Source organism: Wolffia australiana, chromosome 4 (genome assembly GCF_029677425.1).
Source record: "Wolffia australiana isolate 7733 chromosome 4, ASM2967742v1".
In the NCBI taxonomy this organism is placed as follows: domain Eukaryota; kingdom Viridiplantae; phylum Streptophyta; class Magnoliopsida; order Alismatales; family Araceae; genus Wolffia; species Wolffia australiana.
The window spans coordinates 20,047,022-20,062,452 of NC_135838.1; the positions used below are offsets into that span (position 1 = coordinate 20,047,022).

Below are 15,431 nucleotides of genomic sequence, written 5' to 3' on the forward strand. Positions count from 1 at the left end.
TACACGTGAACCCTACTCGCCCACGCCCTTGGTGCAAATAAGAAAAAATACATGAGTGGTACTTATAAGTAGCCAAGAGGAGGTTGCTCGACGTTGTTAGTGTGTTGGAGGCCGCAACGCGGTAATGCATGGAGTGTACGCAGTCCCCCTGCCGTGCGCAGATGTCAACTTTGTGGTGCACGGTAGGTAGGCCAATCATGCGAGAGGGCGAGCTCTCCCGCCTCTAGTGCTCCATGCAATATGATAGCATCCACAAGCTGTCTGAGGGAGTTCCTGCCAAGAGAGGAAGGATTTTGTGTGCATACCACGTGGTTGGCAAGGGCATCTGCTATCTGATTGCCCTCGCGCACCTGGTGACGGACACTAGTTAGAAAAGGGCGCACCGCATGATGTCCTGCCATACGTGGTGCAACCGCTAATGAGAGCATAAACCTGTATGAAGCATGCCAACTAACACTTGTGAGTCTGATTCTACGATGATATTGTGAAGGTTTCATTCCTCGCAAAGGAGTAAACCATCACATATGGCCATAGCCTCAGCTATTGTATTAGTTTGAATGCCATAAAAATACGAAAAAGCAAAGAGAATGCTCCCTATATGGTCACATATAATACCACCCCTTCGGTTGGCCCCGAGTACCCTTTGGTCGTACCATCCACATTAAGTGTGAAGATGCCTATTGGTGGTGGATGCCAATGGACAACCTGTAGCCAAATGGTGATGGGGGGCGAGGGTTACCAGCGCCCCAAGTGTGAAGGAGGTTGCATGTGGGGGTTGAACTGTGGGTGAGGGGCTGTATGAGATGGTGGGTACGATTTATTCATTGATTGATGTTGCACATGATATCGAGTGCTCACATGGGTCCTTGCAAAATGAGAAGAATTTTGCCCTTTCCAAATCTCCCATAGTAAGTAAGCTTTGGTGACGTGAAGGAATGGGCTCCGCTTAAAGCGTGCTAGCAAGAGAAAAATCTTGCCAAAACATGCTAGCGGTGTCAAAGTAGCAGGGGTACATAATAGTGGATGCCAATGGTGTGTAATTTGGCGCCAGTAGTCTAGGGCAATCTCAATATGGAAGAAAAGGTGTTCCATAGTCTCAGCTTGGGAGGAAGCCGAACAGCAATGACACCCTGAACTGAGAGAGTATCCTATACAGGTCACCCCACCATCAGTCAAGAGGCCACGATGCATAAGTCTCTACATGAAGAAGGGTCCCTTCGGAGACATCCGATAAAATTGGAACGATACAGAGAAGATTACCGTGGCCCCTACGCAAGGATGACACGCACAAATCGAGAAATGGTCTATATGAAGAAGGAGATGCAGGTGAGGATAGTCAGTTTCTCCATAGGCGATGTAGAGATCCTTCTGTGCTAGTGGCTGCGCACAACGTTATGAAAGGCTTCATGCTCTAGCCATATAGCTTTGAATCAGAATGGGGGGTGATGAACACGAGTACTTGAGTCCAAGAGAAGTAGAATCAATGAGTGGTTTAAGTAGAAACGCGCTCAGATCTCGATATTAGTGGTGCAGTGCGTCAATGTAGTGCTATTGATGAAACATCGATCAAGTCATTCATACATACGTGCATCTACTTGGTGCTCATTGCACCACGTCCAACGCTCACCAATAGTAGGGGGCTCCATTAGTGAAGCCAGGTGTATAAAGTTGTTGAACGCTTGCATGGATTGTGGCCTAGGCAGCCGACCTCCCTGGCGTTCGCTAACTACTCGTATGTAGTTAAAATCTCTTGTTATATACCAGGGGAGATAAACAAGCCACGGGTGGGTTTAGATATGCTGGACAAGGTTCCCATAATTCCTATCGCTCGAGGCATCTATACGATGCATAGACTACCGTGAACGTGTAGGGCACTGGGGAGAGCTCTACGGCAAAGGTGACATACTGGGTTCCTTCGTCAAGTAGCTCCAACGAATAGTCTTGTGTTCAAAATAGCCAGATCTCATTCGAGGAGTGACACTAGATATGGTCCATTCTGCATTTCCTCATAATGGAGTGTCTATTGTACGAGGTAGTCATTGGCCCCATAAGCCCAACTATTCCTAGTTTGTGATTATTGATGATTGAGAGGAGATGAGACTAGGTGAGAGGGTTGCCTGTCCCTCGACAATTCCAAATGAGACTTGGAATCATAAAACTATCTACTTGCATGGCACACCCGCGATCGGTTGTTATATATGCATCGACGGTGAGGTGTATCTTAGGTATGATCGGGTGGCGGCATGTCTATATTTGAGTCCTCAGATATGGAGGCGTCATCCTCCCCCTCTCCCGTGGAAAAAAGTCCATTAGTATCCCCACATGTCAAACATTCTTCCATAGTGAGTGGTATATGAGTGGAATGGTTGGATGAGTGGAGGCGCACAATGGGTATGTTGGGAGGGTGGGGAAGTGGATCTATGAGTGGGTGTGAGTGGGATGGCGCTTGGTGGGAATGGCGGGGAGATGGGTGACAAGGGTTACGTGTAGTGGAAGATGGCTGGGCGCGTCAGGGAGAGGTAGGACATGGTGGGGGAGGTGTAGGAAGGGAATGACTAATAGTAAAGGGGGACGTGGGTAAAGGACGGGGGGGATGGATGATGAGTACGGACTGATGTGGAGGGTCGAGAAGATATAGGCCGAGAGGAGCTAGGGGGAGAGGAATTCAGAGAAAAATGTGGGTGATAAATCCAAATATAGGTTTAGATGTCATTGTTACTATTTGGATTTAAACAATAAAATTTATATTCCCTTAACTACTCTATATAAAAATATTTCAGTTGATTTAGTTTTTTTTATTTTTAGATAGGTTCTACTATTTACTCTGTAATGTCCTAAGCAGAAAATAACTATAGCTGAGAAGAACTAACCTCAATAGTTATAATATATCTAATGTGGAAAATAATCTTCAGCGATTTTTAGGGATTAAATGATAGAAGTTCTAAATTAGAGAAATAGTAAAATATATATATATATATTTAATTAATACAGTTGGTCAGTAAATGTTTGTGGGGTATTAGAGTGATTAACTAGAATGATATGGTCCTAGAGGTTCATACACAAATGATCTTTTGACTGCCGGAGATATATTTATCTTTAAAGTACTTTTATGAGAAATTCCCATTCAGTATTAACATGAAAAAACCCTAAATGCAATTCAAATATGCAAACAGTATTTAGTTGATTATCTTACTTTTTCCTTCTCTCCCAAGGAGACCTTCCCACGAGATGCACTCAGAACGGTGAAATGATGATGTAGATCAATAACGAGGCTCAACAAGAAGAGAAAAGAGGAGATTATGCCTGCTTAGGATCAGATGGATATGTCTACAGTATGGATACTTGAACATCTAAATATGGCTCAAATAACTGATAAAGTGCAGAACCAATATGAGCAAAGCTAAATCGACCATCGGGTTTTATTGTTTTAATGGTCGATCATGATTCATTTTTATCTTCCACTGTGTGAATCATACATGATCATCTCAAAAAATCCCATACAACTCAATATTGTATGTTTCTTTATAATTAACCAATCCACACAAAGGCATCACATCATTTATTATCTACACAAATCTATGCCAAATAGATATTTCCCCATGAGGGTCAAAACTTGAGATTCAGAACATACACTAAATGAATTTAAGTTTGATCTTGATGTGAACATTTGGTCATTTATATTGGGCTGAGTGTTTGTAGTATTTTGGTACCTTCAACATCAAGAACTATTCAAATAAACCAGAAATGCCAAAGCAATACTATTCTACATGTTGTTAAGATTCTTCATATCCAAGCAACAGGTAATTCATTGATTCCTCAAAACAGCAACTAAATGAATTTTCATCAACACCTTTAATGACATACAACCAATAACCATTGGATCTAGGGCTTTCATAAGTCTAGAATCATCTCACTTTGATACATATTTTCTATGTCCATTCATTGGCTTAATAGGGTGGGAAGCATGTTCTCTCAATGTGTCTGAAAAGAACCTCGTGAAGATTTACCAAAGAAAAAGCAAGAGAAGGGGTATCACATGTACAGGTTACTAGAGGCATGTGTGAATATTTGAATTAAAAAGTGGGAAAGAAAGCTATAAAATAAGGAAGAAAACCATGAGAAAAGGGCATTGAAGATATCAATTTATCGCTAGGGCGAGGGGCTGGGGGGAGATCCTCCTGGTCAGAGGAGAAGGGACGATCCAGCCTCGATCCATATCTTCTTTTTCTTTTTCTTGTTTCTCCCATTCGCTCCTGTCCATTCGAAAAATTCTTTCACCTCTTCTAATTCATAGGACGTGGATTGATTCAAGGGGATTCTTGAGCGCTACCATTTTTTTTCATGAGCTTGATCCATTCCTTGAGAAATCCTTATCATTGTTACTAAATTCATTGCTTGGGTCTTATCACTAGTATCAAAGCAGCCGAATCCGCGGGTAGAGATCGGAACTACCGGAATTTTGGATACAGATCATGGGAGATAAAATTCATAGGACATGGATTGATTCAAGGGGATTCTTGAGCGCTACCATTTTTTTTCATGAGCTTGATCCATTCCTTGAGAAATCCTTACCATTGTTATTAAATTCATCGGTTGGGTCTTATCACTAGTATCAAATCAACCGAATCCGCGGGTAGAGATCGGAACTACCGGAATTTTGGATACAGATCATGGGAGATAAAATTCATAGGACGTGGATTGATTCAAGGGGATTCTTGAGCGCTACCATTTTTTTTCATGAGCTTGATCCATTCCTTGAGAAATCCGTATCATTGTTATTAAATTCATTGGTTGGGTCTTATCACTAGTATCAAAGCAACCGAATCCGCAGACACAGATTGGAACTACCAGAATTTTGGATACAGATCATGGGAGATAAAATTCATAGGACGTGGATTGATTCAAGGGGATTCTTGAGCGCTACCATTTTTTTTCATGAGCTTGATCCATTCCTTGAGAAATCCTTATCATTGTTACTAAATTCATTGCTTGGGTCTTATCACTAGTATCAAAGCAGCTGAATCCATGGTAGAGATCGAAACTACCGGAATTTGGGATACAGATCATGGGAGATAAAATCATTGGGCGTTGGGTGGTGCGAGGGGAAGGTTGAGCGCGTCCATTTTTTTTCATGAGCTTGATCCATTCCTTGAGAAATCCTTACCATTGTTATTAAATTCATCGGTTGGGTCTTATCACTAGTATCAAATCAGCCGAATCCGCGGGTAGAGATCGGAACTACCGGAATTTTGGATACAGATCATGGGAGATAAAATTCATAGGACGTGGATTGATTCAAGGGGATTCTTGAGCGCTACCATTTTTTTTCATGAGCTTGATCCATTCCTTGAGAAATCCGTATCATTGTTATTAAATTCATTGGTTGGGTCTTATCACTAGTATCAAAGCAACCGAATCCGCAGACACAGATTGGAACTACCAGAATTTTGGATACAGATCATGGGAGATAAAATTCATAGGACGTGGATTGATTCAAGGGGATTCTTGAGCGCTACCATTTTTTTTCATGAGCTTGATCCATTCCTTGAGAAATCCTTATCATTGTTACTAAATTCATTGCTTGGGTCTTATCACTAGTATCAAAGCAGCTGAATCCGCGGGTAGAGATCGAAACTACCGGAATTTGGGATACAGATCATGGGAGATAAAATCATAGGACGTGGATTGATTCAAGGGGATTCTTGAGCGCTACCATTTTTTTTCATGAGCTTGATCCATTCCTTGAGAAATCCTTACCATTGTTATTAAATTCATCGGTTGGGTCTTATCACTAGTATCAAATCAGCCGAATCCGCGGGTAGAGATCGGAACTACCGGAATTTTGGATACAGATCATGGGAGATAAAATTCATAGGACGTGGATTGATTCAAGGGGATTCTTGAGCGCTACCATTTTTTTTCATGAGCTTGATCCATTCCTTGAGAAATCCGTATCATTGTTATTAAATTCATTGGTTGGGTCTTATCACTAGTATCAAAGCAACCGAATCCGCAGACACAGATTGGAACTACCAGAATTTTGGATACAGATCATGGGAGATAAAATTCATAGGACGTGGATTGATTCAAGGGGATTCTTGAGCGCTACCATTTTTTTTCATGAGCTTGATCCATTCCTTGAGAAATCTTTATCATTGTTATTAAATTCATTGCTTGGGTCTTATCACTAGTATCAAAGCAACCGAATCCGCAGATACAGATTGGAACTACCGGAATTTTGGATACAGATCATGGGAGATAAAATTCATAGGACGGATCAGATTCTTTATCCGGTTAGAATGAGGAACATGCTGGAGCATCTCATGGAGCAAGTAGCAGCAATCAATTTACGTTTGGGGACTCTTCTAAATACAGCTCCGACGACCCCGCCACTAGAAGAAGATCCTCATCTCCCACATCGTAAAAATGATGCAGTACCAGCTCAGTACCATCGAGACTCAGATCACCGAGACTCTTCAAGAAAGGCGATCTAATCATATTCCAAGGTACAAATCCAGAAGGTTGGATCAAGAGTGTGAACTGATTTTTCGCCTAAATCCAATGCCGGATAAAGATAAGATGCATTTAATCTCTTTGCATTTGGATGAGACTTCTTTAGATTGGTTTTTTGATGCTGAAGATGAATTTGGTCTTCAAGACTGGATTGATTTCAAGATCAGTTTTATAGACGATATGGGTTATCTGCAAATGCTAAGTATAAATCTCTATTCGAAATACAACAGACTGGATCAGTTACCGAATACCCTTCTCAGTTCGAACGGTTGATTACGCAGATTCCTGATTTGTCAACTGCTGTTAAGGAAAATGCTTATCTACGAGGTCTTGAGCCGGAAATTTGCATTGAAGTGCAATTAAAGGAAGTCATGGAGCTTTCAATTAAAGCTGAAATAGGTCTGGAGACCTTATCACAAACGGGATAAGGTTCTCGAGTTCATCTACAGATAGAATCAACATCTTCAACTACGACAGCAAGGGACAACCTTGAATCAACCAAGAAACTTTTATTCTCGGTCAAGTAGCTCTGGACCACAACACACATCTTCCAATCACATACCTCCTCATGAGCGGTCAGTTAACAGACACAATCTTAGGCTCACAGAAGCCGAATTTCAACAAAGAAGGGATAAAGGTCTGTGTTACCACTGGAATGGAAAATTTGCTTCTGGACACCAGTGTCAAAGGGATCTAAATCTGGTAATTGTATTGGAAAAAGATGAAGAAGAAATTCCAAGGGAAGAAGAGATTGACATGATGCAAACCGATGAAGCGCCTATTACTCACGGGTCAGTCTTTAACGCACAATTCTCCCTAAATTTGACGAACAAGACCTCAAAAATTGGTATGTTGAAGCTATGGGGAAGTATATTGGGTATCAGGGTGAAGGTTCTGATCGATGGGGGCACTACCCATAATGTTATGCACCCTCAGGTAATATCAGCTTTAAACTTACCCATGACAAAATGGGGAAAATTTGATATCCTTTTAACAAATGGTACGCTGCAGTCATCTTCCAAGATATGTTTAAATGTCCCAGTTTATTTACAAGGAATGGAGTTTAATCAGGATTTCTTACCTCTATTAATGGGTGATATGGACATGGGGTTGGGATTTGTTGGTTAAAAACGCTGGAATGGTTACTCAGCAATTACAATCTGCTTACGCTAAAAATAATTTGGAAGGGGCAGCTCCATATCATTAAATCTTATCCTGACTTCTTACCGAACCACTACCAAGACAACACTTGCACCCAAGATTTTGTCAACAGAAAGCATCAATTTTGCGACATCTACAAAGCATGTGATCCAACCAACGTCATGGTATTCAATCATACACTATTACCTTTAATAGAAAATTTACAACAAAGATATTCTGCTGTTTTTCAAACGTGCCTCAAATTGCCACCCAAAATATCCCAAGACCATCGAATACATCTACTCCCTGATGTCAAACCCATTAATCTCAAAGAATATTTTATATATTCTTTCGCCCATAAAAATGACTTGGAAAATGCTGTTTAGGAGCTGTTGACCAATCAGATCATTCGTTCCTCCATTAATCCTTTTTACTAGTCCAGCATTATTGGTGAAAAAGGACGGAAACTGGAGGATGTGCATAGACTACCGAGCTCTAAATCATTCAACCATCCCAAATAGATACCCAATTCCCATAATGGATGAATTTTTGGAGGAATTGCATGGATCTACCAAATAATGCTGGATAAAGGGGATACTACCAAATCAGGATGCATAAAGGGGACATTCATAAGACAGCTTTCAAGACACATCATTGGCACTTTGAATTTCTAGTAATGCCTTTCAGGTTGACCAATGCACCTGCTACCTTCAAGCCATTATGAACTCCATTTTTGGTCCCTACCTTCGAAAAATTTGTCCTGGTATTTTTCAATGATATATTAGTATATAGCAGTTCCTAAGAAGAACATTTTTTCATCTTGAGATTGTATTCAAACTACTTCGTGTGCATCAATTTCACATGAATCCTTAGAAGTGCAAGTTCGAAGTAGATCGAATTATTTCCTGGGACATTGGATCTCACGTGAAGGAGTATCAACTGATCAAGATAAATTCCAGACAATACCCAATTGGCCAACTCCTACTACTACGAAACAACTAAGGGGATTTCTGGGATCAACCAATTATGATAGGCGTTTTGTAGGTGGATATGCAATGAATTCTCAACCATTAACTTCTTTATCAAAGAAAAATTCTTTTAAACAGAATTCTGAAGCAGCCAATGCATTTGAGAATATGAAACAATTCATGATATCTACACCAGTCTTAAGGCTTCTTAATTTTCCTCAGCCATTAATTATTGAAACTGATGCTTCTAATTATGGAATTGGTGCGGTATTAATACAAATGTCCCATCCCCATAGCTTATTATAGCAAATCAATTCCCTCATCATCTAGGCCTAAGTCAGCATACGAAAGGGAACTGATGGCCTTGGTAATAGCAGTCATGAAATGGAAGCATTATTTGATTTTTCAGAAATTCTTCATTCACACTGATCAATTTAGCCTCAAATACTTGAATGAACAAAGAGACATTGCACCGCCATATCTCAAATGGATATCCAAGTTATTGGGATTTCAATTTGAGATCAAATATAAGGCTGGGAAAAACAATATTGTTGCAGATTCATTGTCCATATCCATGGTTACTGATGACATTTCTTTGCAATACTTTATCGTCCACACACTGGCTGGATTGTCAAGCTCTTGAACATAAATTCCTACAAAATCAGGCTACCTCTGGTGTCATTGAGGACATCAAGAAAGGACAAGGCCATCATCATTATTCATATCAACACAATTTACTATTCTAAAAGAATTGATTAGGGATTCCCATGGGCTCACCTTTATCAATACTATACTACATGAATTTCTTGACTTCAAAGTCGGGGACAGTGGGTTTCAAAAAACGTACAAACGTATCACCTCACAGATCTATTGGCAAGGTACAAAAAACTATCAAGAATTTTGTAAACCAGTGTCAGATCTATCAACAGTATAAGTCTTCAACGCTCCATCCTTCAGGTCTGCTCAAACCATTACCATTTTCTGATCAAATTTGTGAAGATCTCACAATGGATTTTATTAAAGGATTATCTTAATCGTCTACTTATGACTCAATTGTGGTAGTCGACCAACTGAGTAAGTATGCACATTTTTCTGCAATTAATCACACTTTTACAGCTCAGGTCATTGCTGAAATATTCGTGAAAAACATCGTAGGATTGCACAACATACCCAAATCAATAGTTTCTGATAGAGGATCAACATTCAATAGTCACTTTTGGAAAGCACTACATAAGCTTCAGGGAATCGCCCTTAAGTTTAGCTCATCATACCATCTAAAATTTGATGGTCAAACAGAAGTCACTAACTGCAGCTTTGAGTGCTATCTTCGATGCTTTTCCTCTCAATGTCCTAAAAAGTGGGTCACTTGGCTACCATGGCCTGAGTTCAGCTACAACAGTTCTTACCACACGTCAATCAAAATGACAACATTCCAGGCAGTATATGGAAGAGAACCTCCAACCATAATGCGCTATGGATCTCCCGCTACTCCTATTGAGACTCTGGATCAATTGTTGCAGATTAGAGACACTATGCTTACCCAACTTAAAAATCATCTTGAAAAAGCACAAGTGAAGATGACCAAGATAGCTAACAAAAATAGTATCGATGTTGAGTTTCAAGAAGATGATTATGTGCACTTGAAGAATCAACCCTACATGATGAAATCATTGGCAATAAGAAGCACTCAGAAACTTGCTCCTAAATATTTCGGTCCTTATAAAATCATACAGGAACTAGTTCATGTTGCTTATAAGCTGGATTTGCCGTCTTCTACTTTAATTCATCCAGTTTTTCACATATCCAACCTTTGCAAAGCTATTGGACCTAATATTGATGTTTTGCCATCCCCTGCTAATATGGCAGGTCTACCCAAAAGCAATCATATCTCCCCGATTCTCTGCGAATAGATTACAGGTCCTAGTCAATTGGCAAGATCTACCACATTACGAAGCGACATGGGAAGATGCAGAAGCGCTACAAAGACAACATCCGTCTTTACAAATTGAGGACAATTTGTCCTTAGGGGAGGGGAGAATTGATAAGAACCTCGTGAAGACTTACCAAAGAAAAAGCAAAAGAAGGGGTGTCGCACGTACAGGTTACTAGAGGCACATCTGAAGATTTGAATAAAAACGAGGGACGGAAAGCTATAAAAGGAAGAAAGCCAAGAGAAGGGGACATTGAAAAATTCAAATCATCACTAGGGCGAGGGGATGGCGGGAGATCCTCCTGGTCAGAGGAGAAGGGCCGATCTGGCCTCGATCCATATCTTCTTTTTCTTGTTTCTGTTTCTCCCATTCTCTACTTCCATTCCAAACATTCTTTCACCTCTTCTACTTCTATTCTTGTGGATTGATTCAAGGGGATTCTTGAGCGGTACCATTGTTTTTCCTGAGTTGGATCCACTCCTTGAGATATCTTGATCGTTGTTATTAAATTCATCGGCTGGGTCTTATCAGTGTCAGAGGTATTGTCTGATATATCCCGCTGTATATCCTGAAAAGCACAGGCTCTTGTATTAGTCAACCCCATGTATGGGGATTCTTTCATAACCAAGTTAATATTACAGGCTCAAGGGTGACGTTCCAAGCACCCTCCAATAGCTAAAGATTTACGGTGACCTCTCTTGGTTATCCTCTTTCATGTGGCTAAGTTTTGAGTTTGATTTTTCCTTCCGGACATGATACAGCTTGCTTGCATAGAATAGTCTGAAACAACCAAAGATACTCTTTATTAAACCCACATCGAAAGCAGTTGAATGTAAGAGTTTAGCCTACTAAAAGTTCGTGGCTTGAAATAGTTCTTTGAGTCTTCCCGATTCTCTGTCAGATTAAGCGTTGCCTTTCAAAATCCTCTCAAAAACTGGTTGGCAACCAAACTGGTGAACCTTTTAGTTCATCAAATCAAGATATTTCCCTTCAAATTTCGTCACCCACGTTCAAACACTCTGCCAAAAATAGCTAAAAAAATAACACGACTCATTAAATTTCGGCATGTTCGACTGCACAAATATACTCGGCGCATAATGGTCGGATTCCAGAGAGAAAGTCAGCAGTCAATTAAATGATGGGAAAGGTATATCAGAAAAGATAAATGATTCCATAGGTAAAAAAACAGATCGCACAATTAAGGCATTTGGAAAGTTGTCTTTAAGACCAGCAACTTTATAATTAAGACCGGTTCATTTATGAGTTTAAAACAATTAAATAAAAGTGATGAAGCCATCTACATTAGCTTCAGGATGCAGCATTAACACCACTTCAGTAAGCTCGTTTACATCAGACGGGTAAGATAGCTGATTTATAAATGGAACCAAAATATGGACAGAAAATAAACAACTTATCCCTAAAAATCTACATAAGAAGACAATTAAAACAAATTGATGCATATTTGACACGAATCTACACACATCTCAAGAAATTCGGCAACCCAAAAGCTCAAAAAAAAGATATTTCAGATCCCCCATCTATAGTAGACAGACTAAGGGGATTAACCACCATGAAATAAATAATGGATGAAAAATAATACATCAATGAACTGAGAATTTTAAGGGCACAAGCTTCTTGGAAGCACAATACACAACAGCCTTCGCACCTGTGATCTCACCTCGTTGTCACCACAACATTTTTTTGTCAATTAAAAATGCTCCCTACATTTTGGTATAATTCGCCGAAAATCATAAACAGGATTCTCAGCGGCGCTGTATCTACTCCTCGGGTGATGACTTTTTCTTTGTCCTCCCAGCGTCCAGCTTATTCATTTCAACACTACCCTGAGGAGAAATACATGTCATCGAAAGACCTTAAATTCTTAATCCTAAACGAAAACGGTTCGCACCTAAAATCAAAGGGATATAGTAAACCAGAAAAGCAGAATCAGTTCCATCGGATAATGACAGCAATGAAACACTAACAGACATTTTGTCTACGCTTATTAATCGAGAAGAGAAGGCATGCCCGAATATCGGTTATGCAAACAAAGAGTTACCCAAAAGAATTCAATAAAAAAACCGACGAATTTCGCTAGAAAGGAGTCAAAAAGCGAAGAGATTTGGGATCTATCGGATAAATCACGAGCAGATCGTCGAAAAATCACACCTTTGGAATTTGTTGAGGGGTCTCCAGATCTAAGATTTGGACGGACATCTTAGCGATCTCGGAAATGGCTGCTTCCCTCACAGCAGAATCCTCGCTGGCAAGATCCTCATAAGCCGCCTCGAACGCCGCCTGCCAGAACCGCGGAAGCTGGTTCCGCTGGCTCTGCGTGTACACCTCCCACATATGCCTCACCACCTTCTCTCTCTCCTCCATCTCCTACAACAATCGAAAACCCGCGACTAGTTCTGTAAATCAAAGCATGGGGAGAACGCACAACAGAGAACGAACGTACCAAGACGTCAATATCGTCGTACATCGGTAAGGGGACGTCGCCGGCGAGGCTGTTCAAGTCGCCGGCGGACCAATGGAGGGTGACAGTGCCGGTGAACAAGGACCAGAAGGCGAGGAGAACGATGGCGAACAGCAGCCAGAACTTGTACTTGCCTCTTCCGAAGAAGCCCAGATCGGCGACGTCGCCGTCGATCGGCAGCGGCAGCTGGTAGGCTTCCTTCATATCATCGGATCGATCGAAACTTCCTGAGCTCGAGCTCAGCGATCGCCGCCCGCGAGATCTCGGCGATGGAGCGAGAGAATTCTACTCCAGAATGGGGATCGGCCGCCGACAAGAACTCTCCTCCCCCTTTAAAAGGTTTGGAGCGGATGACGGATGACGGGACGGAACGAAAATGGGACCTGCGAAGCGTCCTGGTGGGGCCCATAAATGCGTAGTAAAATATTTGATAAATAATAATTTTTTTTGGAATTATAAAAGGCGGAGACCCGAAAAGATCGGTGACCACCCAATGTATACATGACTCCAGCCCTAAGGCTCAACTACAAAAGTGATTAACTTCGTCCCCCTCCAATCCCGACTCTGGGGGACCATGCCTCCATGAGACCCTCCACCTCATGGATTAGCCCGTGCGTAGAGGCTGTTCCACCTCAAAATATCACTTCGTTCCGGTGGCACCCAATTCCCCAAAGCAATATCATTGCTTTGCCCCCTTCTTCATTTCGACTGGCACCAAGTTTCTCCATTGACTCCCAAAAGGCCTCTTCTGAGGTCGTGATCACCACCACCTGAGCTCGTGTAGCCCATATCATACGAGCAAAAGGGCATCCAAAAAATAGAAGGTTGCAGTCCTCTTATCCTCCTGTGCATAATACACATTCCGTTGCTGCGTCAAGGAACATTTTTCTTTTAAAACTTCATGTTGCTAGTCTCTTTCGAAGTAGAAGCCACCCTAAGATCTTTACTTTCAATGGGACCTTTAGGCGCCATATCATCCTGAATGCCGGGGAAGTCTTTGAGTTTTTTGTGTTTCCCTGATGAATCCCCTCGTAGGCTTTCTGCACTTTAAAAGGGGCATTGGTCCAGTCCCAACCATCTTTTTTATCCTGACTGGGACGAAACTGATTTAAAGCTTATTGCATCTCCAAGAGGTTCGCTGCTCTTCTGTCTGATAGGGCACCCACGAATCTCGGATTCCATGTATCATCCCAACACTCCCCCACTGTAATCTTGGGGCGTTGCGCTAGCGCACATAGCCTCGGGAATTTTTCTTTCAGGGGTCCACATGTTGACCAGTGGTCTGTCCAGAAGCGAAACCTCGAGCCATCTCCTTGGCGGGCTTAGTAGAAATCTCAAACTTTGGGGAAGATTTTCCTGAGGCTTGGCAAAACAATGATGCCCCCCTAAATGTAGCCATTTTCTCATCCCAATTTAGGCCCTCACATAGTTATCTCTCAAGATCTGAACAACTTGATCCTTGCTTGGTTGCATGCATGATCCTTGTTACCCATTTCGCTAAAAGGGCCGTATTCATGCTTTGGATGTGCAGCACACCCAAGCCTCCCAGCTTGAGGGGTTTGCAAATGGTGTCCCAAGCGACCAGAGCAAGTCCTCGGCTTTGATCATTTCCCAATCCCTTCCAGAAAAAGCGTCTCATCTGGTTTTCCAGTCTCTAACTGATCCCGACATGCATCTTGTACACAGAAAGATGAAAGATAGGAATAGCTGACAGTACTAATCTTAGTAGCACCAGTCGGCCACCTCGGGATAGCACCTTAGCTTGCCATCCTTCCAGCCGTCGCTTGACATTCTCAATCACTGGCTGCCAGTCCACCTTAGTCACCCGCCCTCGGGTCAATGGTAGTCCCAAATATCTCATAGGGAGGCTGCCCATTGGTGTACCCAGTGCTCTGGCGCATTGTGCCATCCCCTCTTGGGGAAGATTCAGACTCAGAAATGCTGATTTGGCCCCGTTTGTACGTAAGCCTAAGAAGTCTGCAAATAAATCGAGACGCGTGGACAAATTTTTTGCCTCTTCCATCGAGCCTTCGATAAAGAAAATGGTATCGTCCGCGTACTGCAGTAGAGGTATTCCCTCAGGGTGACTCTGCATTTGGTAGCCCCTCAAGAGGCTATGCAAGCAAGGAATGTTAGTACATGTGGCAAATGCATCTACCGATAATACGAACAGAAAGGGTGCGAGTGGGCATCCTCGTCTAACTCCCCTTTGTGGTCGTATAAATCCACCCTCCGACCTCCCGTTCACTAACACTGAAAAAGAGTGTGTTGTAACGCATCTCTTCATCCACGAGATCCATTTACTTGGAAAACCCCTCCTTTTCATGTTTGCCCAGAGGAAGCCCTAGTCCAATGTGTCATATGCCTTGGCGAAATCAACCTTCCACATGAAGCCTTTAG

General features: G+C 41.8%; 1 protein-coding gene and 1 non-coding gene across 2 annotated transcripts; one reads left to right on the forward strand and one right to left on the reverse strand.

The window, feature by feature from the left end:
- The first annotated feature begins 1,211 nt into the window (after positions 1-1,211).
- Positions 1,212-1,314, forward strand: LOC144702806 (U6 spliceosomal RNA). The gene has a single exon (XR_013581383.1). It is a non-coding gene; the product is annotated as a U6 spliceosomal RNA (small nuclear RNA).
- Positions 1,315-12,109: 10,795 nt separating this feature from the next.
- LOC144702291 (polyol transporter, putative (DUF1195)) lies at positions 12,110-13,347 on the reverse strand. The gene is made up of 3 exons (XM_078574282.1): positions 13,014-13,347; positions 12,722-12,937; positions 12,110-12,396 (listed from the first exon to the last, which is right to left on the reverse strand). The coding sequence occupies exons 1-3, from the start codon at positions 13,233-13,235 to the stop codon at positions 12,331-12,333; spliced, it is 504 nt and encodes a 167-aa protein (XP_078430408.1). The 5' UTR covers positions 13,236-13,347; the 3' UTR covers positions 12,110-12,330.
- Between the last annotated feature and the right edge of the window lie 2,084 nt (positions 13,348-15,431).

What these genes read in the sequence shown, in the direction of transcription:
- LOC144702291 (XM_078574282.1), bottom strand. Translation starts at nt 13,235, where the DNA reads ATGAAGGAAGCCTACCAGCTGCCGCTGCCGATCGACGGCGACGTCGCC. An exon ending in ACGACGATATTGACGTCTTG is followed by an intron (nt 12,938 to 13,013) that starts GTACGTTCGTTC and finishes CGATTGTTGTAG; the next exon opens with GAGATGGAGGAGAGAGAGAA. An exon ending in CCCCTCAACAAATTCCAAAG is followed by an intron (nt 12,397 to 12,721) that starts GTGTGATTTTTC and finishes ATTTCTCCTCAG; the next exon opens with GGTAGTGTTGAAATGAATAA.